The 13322-nt window shown below is 41.4% G+C and overlaps 1 protein-coding gene across 1 annotated transcript in view; it reads right to left on the bottom strand.

Annotated features, from left to right (window-relative positions):
* LOC139411201 (coiled-coil domain-containing protein 60-like) overlaps window positions 1–12692 on the bottom strand; it is a 44142-nt gene extending 31450 nt beyond the window's left edge. Inside the window, exons 1-4 of the mRNA XM_071157134.1 lie at window positions 12199–12692; window positions 8435–8515; window positions 7918–7994; window positions 1709–1957 (exon numbers count right to left, since the gene is read on the bottom strand). Coding sequence (XP_071013235.1) covers window positions 1709–1957; window positions 7918–7994; window positions 8435–8515; window positions 12199–12492 — 701 coding nt within the window. The 5' untranslated portion in view covers window positions 12493–12692. The remainder of the gene's footprint in view (window positions 1–1708; window positions 1958–7917; window positions 7995–8434; window positions 8516–12198) is intronic.
* Window positions 12693–13322: the final 630 nt, after the last annotated feature.

The following is a 13322-nucleotide window of genomic DNA, read 5'->3' as shown; positions in this document are numbered from 1 at the left end:
TTGCGCAACACTTTCCCATGATTCTTTTCAAAATGATTCAAGCTTGTTGATCAATGCCAGACAAAAATGTTCAGGTCTTGCCATAGATTTTCAAGTAGATTTAAGTCAAAAATGCCACTTAGGAATATTCACTGTCTTCTTGGTAAGCAACTCCAGTGTAGATTTGGCCTTGTGTTTTGGGTTATTGTCCTGCTGAAAGCTGAATTCATTTCCCAGTGTCTGGTGGAAAGCAGACTTGAACCTGGTTTTCCTCTAAGATTTTGCCTGTGCCTAGATCCATTCCATTTCTTTTGTATCCCGAAAAACTTCTCAGTACTTAACGATTAAAAGCAAACCCATAACATGATGCAGCCACCACTATGCTTGAGAATATGGAGACTGCTACTCAGTAATGTGTTGTATTGGATTTGCCCCAAACATAACACTTTATATTAAGGACAAAAAGTTAATGGCTTTGCCATATTTTTTGCAGTAATACTTTAGTGCCTTGTTGCAAACAGGATGCATGTTTTGGAATATTTGTATTCTATACAGGCTTCCTTCTTTTCACTCTGTCATTTAGGTTAGTATTGTGGAGTAACTACAATGTTGTTGATCTATCCTCAGTTTTCTCCTATCACAACCATTAAACTCTGAAAGTGTTTAAAGTCACCATTGTTCTCACTGTGAAATCCCTGAGCCTGTATCTTTGTAGTGACTGGGTGTATTGATACACCATCCAAAGTGTAATTAATAAGTTCACCATGCTCAAAAGGATGTTCAATGTCAGCTTTTTAATTTTTAACCATCTACCAATAGGTGCCCTTTGCGAGGCATTGGAAAACTCTCCTGGTTTTTGTGGTTGAATCTGTATTTTAAATTCACTGCTCGACTAAGGGACCTTATAGATAATTGTATGTGTGAGGTACAGAGATGAGGTAGTCATTAAAAAATCATGTTAAACACTATTACTGCACACAGAGTGAGTCCAAGCAACTTATTATGTGACTTGTTACTTCTGAACTTATTTAGGCTAACAAAACAAAGGGGTTAAATACTTATTGAATCAAGACATTTCAGCATTTCCTTTTTAATTCATTTTAATTTTGAAAAACATTGTTCCACTTTGACATTATGGGGTATTGTGTGTAGGCCCGTGATAGAATATCTCAATTTAATCCATTTTAAATTCAGGCTGTAATACAACAACATTTGGAAAAAGTCAAGAGGTGTGAATACTTTCTGAAGGCACTGTAAGTTATATAAACATTAATCACCTGCTATATACTTTTTACTCACCTACTATATATTACAGAATACTATGATGCTATATAGTACCTTGCTAAAGTGTATTTTGAATCTCAGTGATACATCATCATATATTTAAAGCAGCAATATGTAACTATTTGGGTGACCTGACCAAATTCACATAGAAATTTGAGGTATAGATCTGTCAATCTCATTGAACGCAAGACTAAGAAGCGGTAAATCTGTTCTATGTGCGATATTTCTATGCTTCCCGTTCTTAATTTTCGTTTTTGCATCTTTTACTTTTGGTTTCGTACACCAGCTTCAAACAGCTGAAATTACAATAGTTTTGGTTATTGAAAATATCTAATTTTAGCAACCAGGAAATGGCAGAGCAATTTCTGCATATTACATCTTTAAACATAAGGTGAAGAAGGGTATCACTGTATTAGGTGATGTACAGTACAGGGTGAGGACTCACTGTGGTGGCTCAGAGGCCTGAGGGGAAGTCAGGGAGCAGTGGATGGGGGTGAAAGGTCGAGCTGACTGGGCCTTCTTCCTCCCTGGGTCGCTGTCAGAGTCAGACTCTGAGCAGGGAGGTCGGGGCTGGACACGCTGCCACTCTTCTTTCCTCTTCTGCTCCCTCTGCTGCGCCTCCTCCTGTTCCTTCTCCTTCTTCTGGAGGAGGTGGAAGTAACCCCGGCCCTGTCTGACCGCTGACACCAAACGGCTGGGGGATAGAGACATAACACACACACACGAGATGAGTATATGGATACTGTACATACCGATACAGCATGTGACTGGGCTTGAGAGTGGGTAATCTACATGTCACAATATTGTGTTAAAACCTGAAGCCTAGGCCATAACTTAGGCAGATAACACAATTCTTCAGGTTTCAGGCAGATTTACTTAAAATATTTAGTTTATTTAGTCATGCCACCAAGATTCTCAGAAACCACTTCTGTTACTTACACAAAAAGAGTCACAAATATGTTAAATCCCCTACTACAGTGACTGAAAATCGCCCCAACCCAAAAAACAGAATAGGACCGACTCCATATACAGCAGTCAATTGAGGCTGTGCATCACCTGTGTAATTAATTCCTAAGCAGACAACATATGCCATAGATCACAGCTTTATGAAGTTACCAGGTCTTTAAATCACACCAATCGGAGTGGGCCAGGTCTTGAAATCACACCAATCAGAGTGGACCAAGTCCCTAAATCATCACAGAGGCTGAAATTATAATCCTAAATAGAGAATTTGGGGAGAAATGCGTGACGTGTAGCAAACTAATGGTTTCATTACAGTGATTTAGCACCTGCCCACAACCTTTCCCTTCCTTTCCAAACCATGTCTGCTGGTTTTCACCGGTGGCTGCATGCGTCATTACTTCGCATTACTATGCTACTGGTGGAAATTAAAACACACACACTTGGATACGCAGGCATGCACACACATGGATGCACGAACACACGGATACACATGCAGGCACACAAGTATCATAGCCATGGTTTGACTTTGCGGCTGAATGAACTGTAATACGCCTCAGTTTTCCTTAATCATCACACATGAGTAAGGAGCCTTGGTAGTTGGGCGAAGAGCATGATTCTATTGCTTCTAATAATCTGCTAGAATGGAGTATAGGTCGCAATCGTACACTACAGTACAGGCTTACTGCTGGTCACGCATTAGTCTTTCTTAAAGCCGGAGGGCAGCATTTAGCCTTTCTTAAAGCCGGAGGGCAGCATTTAGCCTAGTGGTTAAGAGCATTGGGCCAGTAACCAACAGGTCACTGGTTCAAACCCCAATGTGAAAAATCAGATGATATGTTCTTAAGCAAGGCCCTCAACCCAAATTGCTCTGCATAAGTGTGTCTGCTAGGCCTACTGTAAGTGCTGGTCAAGCATTGGTCTTAGCTATAATAGAATGCACATTTTCCAAAATGACTACTTGTGGAGATTTAACTGATCTTGAACACAAAACATCTTCTACTCGTGTCATTATATGACCCGAGATGAGATAAATAGACACCACTGTGGAATAATTATCTCCTTCAAGTCAGACAGGACAACAACAAGGACAATGCCTTGTATACGTTAGAGCCGTCCTGTGTGAATCATTATTCCTCATCTAGTGAGCAGCTGGCTGGCAATACTTCCCCCAGGAGCGGAGCCAAACGCTGCATATTCGGACGACATCACTGTTCATACAGGCTGGCACGCACGCACACACGCAAGGCACGCACACACACACACACACACACACACACACACACACACACACACACACACACACACACACACACACACACACACACACACACACACACACACACACACTCACTCACTCACTCACTCACTCACTCACTCACTCACTCACTCACTCACTCACTCACTCACTCACTCACTCACTCACTCACTCACTCACTCACTCACTCACTCACTCACTCACTCACTCACTCACTCTCTCATGGAGGCCATCAGTGTTTGAACTCTTGAATGTTAATTTGTTTCAGGCTGAACATTGCTTAAATCTGAAGCATTCCCTGCTTGCTCTATTTGTGATACCACAGCCCACTCCAGATCGGTGACTCTCCCTATCCAAATCCCCATGCGCCATGTCTTAATCCAGAATGCTGCCATGCCTTTATCAAAGCATCTTTCTATCCATCTCTCAGCATCTGTAGTGAATCATAGCATCACATCAGCAACACATTCTCAGATCAGTTGCCATATGGTGTTCCCCACATACTGTTGACAGCAACAGCCCAGTGTTGTGTGTATGGACAGTGTGCAAGTATCTCTCTATTTGTCTTTGTGTTACGGTATGAAAGTGCCCTTGACTAGACAAAGGCAGTATCTGAGTCTACCATTGCCCTTAAATCTCAGGTGTTGAAGCCAGAGAGTCACTTGTGGTGCATCACCGCTGATTCAATTAGTCTTCATCCCAAATGGCACCCTATTCTCCAAAAAAAGTACACTAGGGAGTCGGGTGCCTTTTGGGATGCAGATGTGTGTAGGTTATATTGCTGTGTCTTTAGAATATTGGAACTCCAATGCTTAAAATGCATCTTAAAGAAGGCTAATAAGGCTGCTTGTTTATTAAACACACAGGGCAGAGTTCAGATCAGGTCTAGTGCTCCATTGATTTCAGTGATGTACGTTTAACATCCTGTAAGTATTGAGCTTCTAATCAATATCATTTTGCTAGCCTCAAAACTTGGCCTAAACCTGATATTAGCTAAATCACCCCCCCCCAAAAAAAAAATTTTTTTAACAGCGCAAAAGTTTGTTATGAGTCTGGCAGGCGAGACTATGCCAAAGGTGACAGAAACATTGAAAAAAGGTTTTTAATATAGGTGATATGCCAATACGTATGAAAGGAACTCTTTACAGTCGTTTAAATAATTCACAGTGTTCGGTTGGTAAATGAGCAGCGTTACTCTTCCTTGACTGTTGGGGAAATTGAAGTGATTTAATTTCTTCAACAGGTCGAATCAGAAGAGGTATTAGGTAGCAGTGAGCCTGTTGCTAGGCAACCAACGGCATGTAGTTCACAAGTTGTGTAACGGTTCTCCTCTTCGTCTGAGGAGGAGTATGAAATATCGGACCAATATGCAGCGTGGTAAGTGTTCGTCAGATTTATCACACTGAACACAGAAAACAAACAAACAAGAGAATAAAGGAAAACCGAAACAGTCCCGTATGGTGAAAACACTGAAAAGTAAAATAACCACCCACAAACAAAAGTGGGAAAACAGGCTACCTAAGTATGGTTCTCAATCAGAGACAACAATTGACAGCTGCCTCTGATTGGGAACCATACCAGGCCAAACACATAGAAATATAAACACAAGAACAAAACATAGAATGCCCACCCCAACTCACGCCCTGACCAACCTAAAATAGAGACATACAAAAGGAACTAAGGTCAGGACATGACAAGTTGAGAAGGAGCGATACAGTGATTTGGCAGTGAAGCTTTGTGTCCCTACACAGAGAGAAGGCAAATCTGAAATGGCTCTTCATGTAAAAGGGAGAAATGGGAAAATATCCACTTTTTTTCAGTTAGAACCTGTTTCAGAACAAGGTCTGTCCTAAATGGTAATGGTTGGGGTAAATTCCACCTACATTATAGGTAGTTAAGGGATTGAATTGCAGTCCTATGGAGAAATTCCATGTCCAATTCAGCTGACAAGAATTGAAATGGAATTGATCCCAGTATTCTATCCTCTCAATGTAGTGTTGAAATGCAACAGAATGTCAGTTGAATATTCTCATCCCTGTGTCCTGCGGGCAGCAGATACCTGGCACAGACCAGACGTGGCATTTGGTGTGTGTGTGTGTGTGTGTGTCTGTGAGTGTGTGTGTGTATATAACAACTCTCAGCCTCGCCACAGGGCGTGCAGACAGACTACACCCTCTCAGGACATCCAAGGGCGTCCCTAAAACGGCTGACATTTCTGACAGCTTCTTATAAAACCCAGATTATTGAATAATTCATACAGGTGTTTGAGGAGAGGAAAGGTTACCGTTTCAGAGGGAGAGAAAAAGACAAATAGCCCTAATGAATAGTGTCTCTTTTCCCTCTGTGCAAATAATAGAGAGGGGTTTCAGTGTTTGTTTCTAAGTGGCAATAGCCTACCCTTTACTGTCTTTTTATATCTGGGAAGACTTTATACCCTATTTTTTGTATTGTCATATTGTATACAGAAGAAATACCGCAGGTAGTTTCGTACCCCATAAAATTAAATATAATATTGTACCAGGTAATTCTCTTATCATATCACAAAAATGGTCACCATCGATATTCGTTATTAGCATGTTGCCATTTTTTGTTGACAGAAAACACATGATTACGTACCACCAGAGATACTGATGTATTCAGTCATACCAGGGGAATAGAAGCTCTGCATATGACTACTGTGATTATTAAAGGGTTCTGTCCCTTCACATAGTGCACTACTTTTGACCAGAGCCCTATGGGCCTTTAATAATCAGAGCTTCTATTCCTCTGGTATGACTGAATACATCAGTATCTCTGGTGGTATGTATTCTCCACTGGGATTCCTTGTTATGTATAATCAGATCTTCTCATGGCTCGCCAAGCATCTCTCCAGATATCTACATCATACATCACAGGGCTGCCTGTTTCTCAAATGCCACATCAGTCAGCACTTCAATGGAGAAATCTGTTTCACATCACATGATACTTGATAGTAACCATGGTTGTGCCCCAATTGCCACCCTATTTATTCCATTCGTAGTGCACTACCTTTGACCAGACCCCTATGGGCCCTGGTCAAAAGGTATGCACTATATTTTCAAATAGGGTACCATTTGGGTCGCATTTTGTTGCCTATGCAGTTTCTTCATCCAACCTCATTTACATTTACATGTTTGTTTGATGAATTAAACATAATTTAATTTGTTTTTTAATGGTCTTGTAAAAGAGCCCATTGGCCACAACTGTTGATATAAGAAAGTGGATGCATTGTCATCCTGACCATGACATTTATCTATGTAATGTAGAGATGTGTATTAAAGGTAATGAACAGTCAAAATCACGTTTTCATGAAATGTGATGACATTTGAAAGAAACCAGATCAAAGTATGATGATCAAAGTAAGAAAAATGACTGTTGCTTCTATATTGATAAAGTTGAATCATAAAGTTACTGGTCCCCTCCCCCATGTTAAACACTTGGATTCATTACTAGGGATAAAAGGTGACATCACCTTAACTCTCATTTTAATACACTAATGGTAACATGATATTCTCTTACATAATTTAGAGGCGTGGTTTATACAGCTTAATAGCTACTCTACTGGTCCAAAAAATTTACTGTAGAGTGTCAGCAAATATAATAGAAAGTTTACCCTTTTCATCTACGGCAAAGATATGTTTCCCCTTTCATCTGTATCTGGCGCTAGCTTGTTACTGGCTAGCTAGGTCTTCAGCCAGCATGGAACAAAATGGGGGGAAGGGTCGTTCAAAACTCTGACGCAGTTGTCAAGTCAACACATGCGTCAAGTGCTGCTGTGAACCGTATCACAAGAGACATGCCAAACGGGAGATATATGTAAAAAATAAAAATAGGTAATTGATGCAATTTCAATGTTGTTTGAGTTGCTTTGAGTTTGAGTTGCTATCGCCAAAATTACTTTAGATGATTTTACTGCAACACTGCTCACTGTATCTAAGTTGCTTGACATACAGTAGGTGTTTTAAAGAGCTGTCAGTTAAGGCGAGCTCATGAATATAAGCACCCGCCCACTCAGCCTGGCTTTTCAAACTTCCTGATAGTTAGCCATTAGAGAAAAAGCATTTTTCAGAACGACTGTTCAGGAGCTTTAAAATATGAGTGATTACATTTTTGTATAAGTGTGATAAATACTGGCTTATCTACAGAAAATGTGATGTATCAAGATGTGCTGATGGAAATATGTGAAATTAAATTTGGCAGAGTCAATAGATAGTCTCTGGTAAAAAAAAATACGCACAGGCACGCACACACACACACGCGCACACACACGCACGCACGCACGCACGCACGCACGCACGCACGCACGCACGCACGCACGCACACACGCACACACACACACACACACACACACACACACACACACACACACACACACACACACACACACACACACACACACACACACACACCAGCCTCACCTGGTATGTCCCAGATGCTTCCTAAGAGATACTGCATCCTCTCTCTTCCCTGCCTGGGGGCAACGAAATGGCAAGCTCTAGAAAACAACAACATCAAACAACAACATCAACAACAAACAAAAGGACAAGCAGACAGTTTTTAACACTGTAGGTCTGAACAACCCTTATTTGCATAAAAAGCCTCAGCAGAGTCGACTAGTGTGTGTGTCCTCGTCTGACCTCTGGTGGCTAAGAGCCAGGCAGCGGGCCAGGAGAAAATATTGTGTTGCTAATGTGCTAATGCTACATCGCTCATAGAAATGACAGATAATCACACAATTAATCCCTCTGCATAATCGAGCAGCATTTCATATAAAGGCTCTATAGCCTACTCAAAATTATGCAGTAAAGGCAAATGTAAGTGTATATACAAGATAGCAGGGTAAAAAACAAATACTGAGAACAGGCACACCTTGTTTCCTTAACACGCACACACACACGCACGCGCACACGCACACACACACACACACACACACACCTTGTTTGCTCCTGGGGAATCTGATGGAGTGGTGCAAACAGGCACATCCTCTTCTGGTAAGGGATCATCAGCCTTTGAAGCCTGTAATAAAATAAACAAGAGGAAACGTCTGTAATAGAGGGATGGGCCGATGTGGTCTGTTAATCACAACATTCACATACAGTAGCAGGACAATGTATAGCATACGTAGATGTCGATGACGCCTCCTAGACTGCCCCAAAGGTGCCAGAGGATGGTTCATATCATCATACTCCTAACTCTCAGTAAATCATAAGGCATGACTTCCACAGATAAAGATAGGCCCTAAAGCCCTTTGGCTAATTCAAACTCTAGCCTGTTGCTGCTAATTTCTGAGAGAGTAGAGAGGCAGGGTGTGAGACTGGGGAGTTGACAGGTCGTTCATTCATCACAGTGAGGCATGTCGCAGACCACTCTCTCCCAGATCTGACTCTGGCTTGCCCTTGTGCTGCCCCTTACACACACGCACACACACACTGATTGAAGTTGATTTAACAAGTGACATCAGTAAGGGATCATAACTTCACCTGAATTCACCTGGTCAGTCTATGTCAATGAAAGAGCAGGTGACCTTAATGTTGTGTATACTCACAACAGTATTGTGCTTGAGACCACCTAAAGCGAGACCAATTCAAGACCAAGACTGGAGCAAATCGAGTTTGAGTCAAGACCAAGACCGGAGGGTGTGGGGGTAAAGACCGAGTCAAGGCCGAGACCGGGAGAGGGACAAGGGAAAAAGGGAATATGCGAGTCTAATTCAAGACCATGATTGTAATTTTTTTAACACCATAACTAGATTTCAAAATGTCCAGTATTTCTGTGTTCATATTTCAGATCAACATATGGACTCTTTAAGAAATTCTAAATATTGAAAAAAAATGCATGCTGAGGGAAAATAGAGCCCCTCTATTACTAACCCAAACACAGTGGGGAACAATGGGCCTTCTATGCCTTCATAGAAGGGCTAAGGATTTATAAAATAATGATTAAAAAAATATTATAATAATTATAATTATATTATTATTTTCAATGATGTTCTGATTTAATCTCTTTTTATGGGGAAAGGAAAGGGTTAACACTGAAGAGAAGAAAATATCCAATCAGGATTTTTCTTTGCTGATCTCTGGGGAGATACATCTAGCTAGCTAAATCAGCCATTGGAAGCTAGATAAAGGCATCTGCCATTTAACTTTATTAGGGCAGATTTTGGAGTGACAGTGGAATCAGCCAATCACATTTTGAATTAATGGGTGGCACCGTTTTTAGAAAACGAATGGAAACTTCTCCTTTCTTGAAGGCCAACAGGTAACTGCGCAATAGCGAGCAGTAGTTTTCCCACAGTCTAGCTAGCTAGCTTTTGTTGTCGGCTAGTTTGCAGTGGCTGCAGCAGAGGATGAAGTTGCTAATTTGTTAGCTTCTCCCTTTTCAAGAATAACTTTCAACAAGAAGTTAAGTTTTAATTGATCATCATCTGGTGAGTGGAACTGTGTTTTTTTTATTGCAGTGTGCTTGCTGTTGTCTCTTTGAAAATAACTTATGTGTATGAAACATAGTTGTATTTAAAGTGGAACTGACAGCATTTTAGCAACATGAAATCTTATTAAAATCTGTTCATATACAACCCCAGGAAGAATATGACACTTTTAAAAACATTTTCTGACAAGTGACCACTTAGATATGGTAATTTTCATAAATTCTCAGAATATTTGGGAATTACGTATACTAAGGCATTTGTGAAAATTCTATAGCAATATAGAGTGGGAAAGCGCCCATGCATTTGGACAATTAATAGACACTGCTGTAAATAAAACCGAATAAAAACATCTGTCTGTACTCCAGCACTTTGTATTTGACATGATACAATGACTATGAGGTGAAAGTGCAGACTGTCAGCTTTAATTTTAGTGTATTTTCATCCATATCGGCTGAACCGTTTCGAATACTTTTAGTCCCCTAAAATGGGGGGACTATCTACAAAAATATCCTGATATGGGATGAAAATACACTCAAATTAAAGAGGACACTGTACATCAAACACATGGTTTCCATGTGTTTGATGCCATTCCATTCACACCGTTCCGGACATTATTATGAGCTGTCCTCCCATCATCAGTCTCCTATGGTAGGTGTAGTACGACTGCTCAATACAGCCTTTGTAACAATTGATCACACAACTGAGTCTTCACTAACACAATTCAAGGGATGCAACTCAGTGAACAAATAGCAATTCCTCATGTAAGATTAACGTTATATCATCGTTGTCTCCTACTGCTTCTGACACCACGTGAATGAGATGACTCCAACGAGACAGAGACAGAGAGAACGAGAAAGAGAGAGGGGGGAGACCAATGTTCCAGCATTCAAGAATATAAGCCTCCTCTCCATTTTAATGTTGTCACTTTTAATGTGGACTCTGCCTCTTCCCTCCGCTCTGCTCGCCAGGCAAGCTGCCTAGCTGCCTCAGCAACTGAGCGTCCCCGATAACTATGATGAATGCAATGTCCACAGGAATAAACCACCCATTTCACATTATCCAATGATGTGTTAGGTGCCAATACCCCATGTATCTGCTGCTGCTACTTAATGCCTGCTGATTTGCTGTGATGGCCTCTGCTGCTAGCCTAAAGCACAGGTATAATCGCCTTATAAATGGAGCCCGCCCTCCTATGTCTTACTTCAGATGCATTTATTAGGGACTATGTAGAGAGGCTGTGTATAGAGGAAGACAAACGATGGGCCTCCATGCCTATGCATTATCTAAACAGGATATGGAATATTCACTCTATAGACAAAAGGTCTAGATGGGATAACATTAAATGGGAAAATCTCATAGCTACTGGAATCCCACAGAGGCTGGTTAAAGTAAACTGGCCAATGTGTGTCTGCATCTTTCACTGAGCCGAACCCTCTTGCTTTCGGTGGCTAGGGACAGAATTGAGAAGGGTTTTTGATGTAATTTTGAGGCATGAGAGCTGGGGCTGAGGAAGTATTTGATTTGTGATGACAGACAGACACACTCTCCGTGTCACTGATCTGTTCATCGCAGAGGATCACTGTCCATTAACAGTAAATGGAGTTACGTGTCGGGCCTGAGGGTGTGTGTGTGTGTGTGTGTGTGTGTGTGTGTGTGTGTGTGTGTGTGTGTGTGTATGTGTGTGTGTGTGTGTGTGTGAGACGCTGAATGGCCCGGTCAGTCCAAGGGGACAGGACTGATAAATGAGGAGATAGACAGGACGCCATGAAATGAGTGCTCAGACACATCACACACACACACACACACCACCGCCCACCAGAGAGAAAATATTACTTGCATACAGGGAAACCGAGTTCAACGTAGAAAAGAGGGTACATGAAAGGAGAGAGCGGAGAGACAGTGCGCACGAGGGAGAGAGAGAGAAGGAAGAAAGATGAAATAATAATACATTACTTATCCAATAACTAAAACTTTCATCTTCACTCATCATTATTATGATATACTGGCAAAAAACATAGGTGTTAATTTTAGTGTCAAAAATGCTAATTCATGTTGTGATTGAGTGTCATGGCCTAGTGTAATGGAACTGGCAGTAGGCTACATGGTAGTCGTATGAAGGATAATAAATATTTAGGCATACTTTGTGAGCTATTTAGGCTGGCCTACCATAAACTGTCACATAATTAAACTAGGCCTACTCAGTAGCCTAAATTATTCTTATTCGATTAGACACAATCTCCAGATACATACAAGGCCAGGGGGAAACAATCACCTCTTCCACAGGTTGTCCCAGTGATTCTAGTATGAGTCTCTTGGTTTCAAGGTAGAGCGGTTGTCCGACCTCCTCATAGGGTCTCCAGGGGGCTGCTCTATAGCCCTGCCGGCTCAGCTGCCACTGTCGTCGGTGATAGTTATCCCAGAACACCTGCTCCCTGGTCGGCTGACAGGCGGACCACACCGTTCTGCTCCGGGCCTGGCGCATTTCTCCTGACGGTTTAAGAATCGGAAGCGGTTTGATTATTACGAAGTGACGCGGGTCTAGTGCTGCATTTCGATGAGTCGTCATTGTAATAACAGCCCCAGCTCTAGACAAAACGTTGTGTAGGCCACGTTTTTAAAATATATCGTAGCACTCAATGTTTTTTTATTGAAATTGCCACGATTATTTTTGAAAATAAAAATAAGAAACCGCAGAACGGGCTGTTAGACTTTGGCACCGGCGTCTACATTGAACCACACGCATTTATGTTGTAGGACCCTGTCTCCCGTGGTTACAGAGAAACTCAGCCCACACAGAAAGTGCAAGGTGGTAGTTAGTCTATATGTCATGGCAGGCCCAACTATCTCGAAAACACAATACCAATGCACATGCTTGTATGGGATTCCTGGGAATATGGATAGCTTTCTCTTATATAATTTATTATTCAATGACTTTTTGAGGATGTTACTGTTGGTACAATAACACATGCACATGCCTAGTAGGACTTTCACCACTATAAATCTCTAACATCCTTTTGAAGATATACCTATCATTACTTTCCTCCATGTATTCACAATCTTGTCCAAGGTTTATATTAGTTGTCTAGAAGAAGACAGTGGGGAATTGTAAACAGCAGCAATCTTCCACAAAACCCCAATTCAACCTCTGCTAACAACATCTTGCCTGCTCCTTGAAGTAGAAACTTGCTGAATGACAGAGACATCTGTTCTATCGGGTTTGTGCTCCAATGGACAGTGTGTCAGTATCTCAAGGCGTCTCACAGATGAAACAATTACATCTCTGTCATAGCTGATAAAAGATGGGAATGCTAATAACCCCACTGAAAACTGCCAAAACGAATAAAAATAAGCTTTTCAGAGGGCACACACACCAAATCAACACAAGCACACACACAT

This window comes from Oncorhynchus clarkii, chromosome 6, assembly GCF_045791955.1.
Source record: "Oncorhynchus clarkii lewisi isolate Uvic-CL-2024 chromosome 6, UVic_Ocla_1.0, whole genome shotgun sequence".
Classification (NCBI taxonomy): Eukaryota; Metazoa; Chordata; class Actinopteri; order Salmoniformes; family Salmonidae; genus Oncorhynchus; species Oncorhynchus clarkii.
This window is presented reverse-complemented; position numbering and strand designations above follow the sequence as displayed.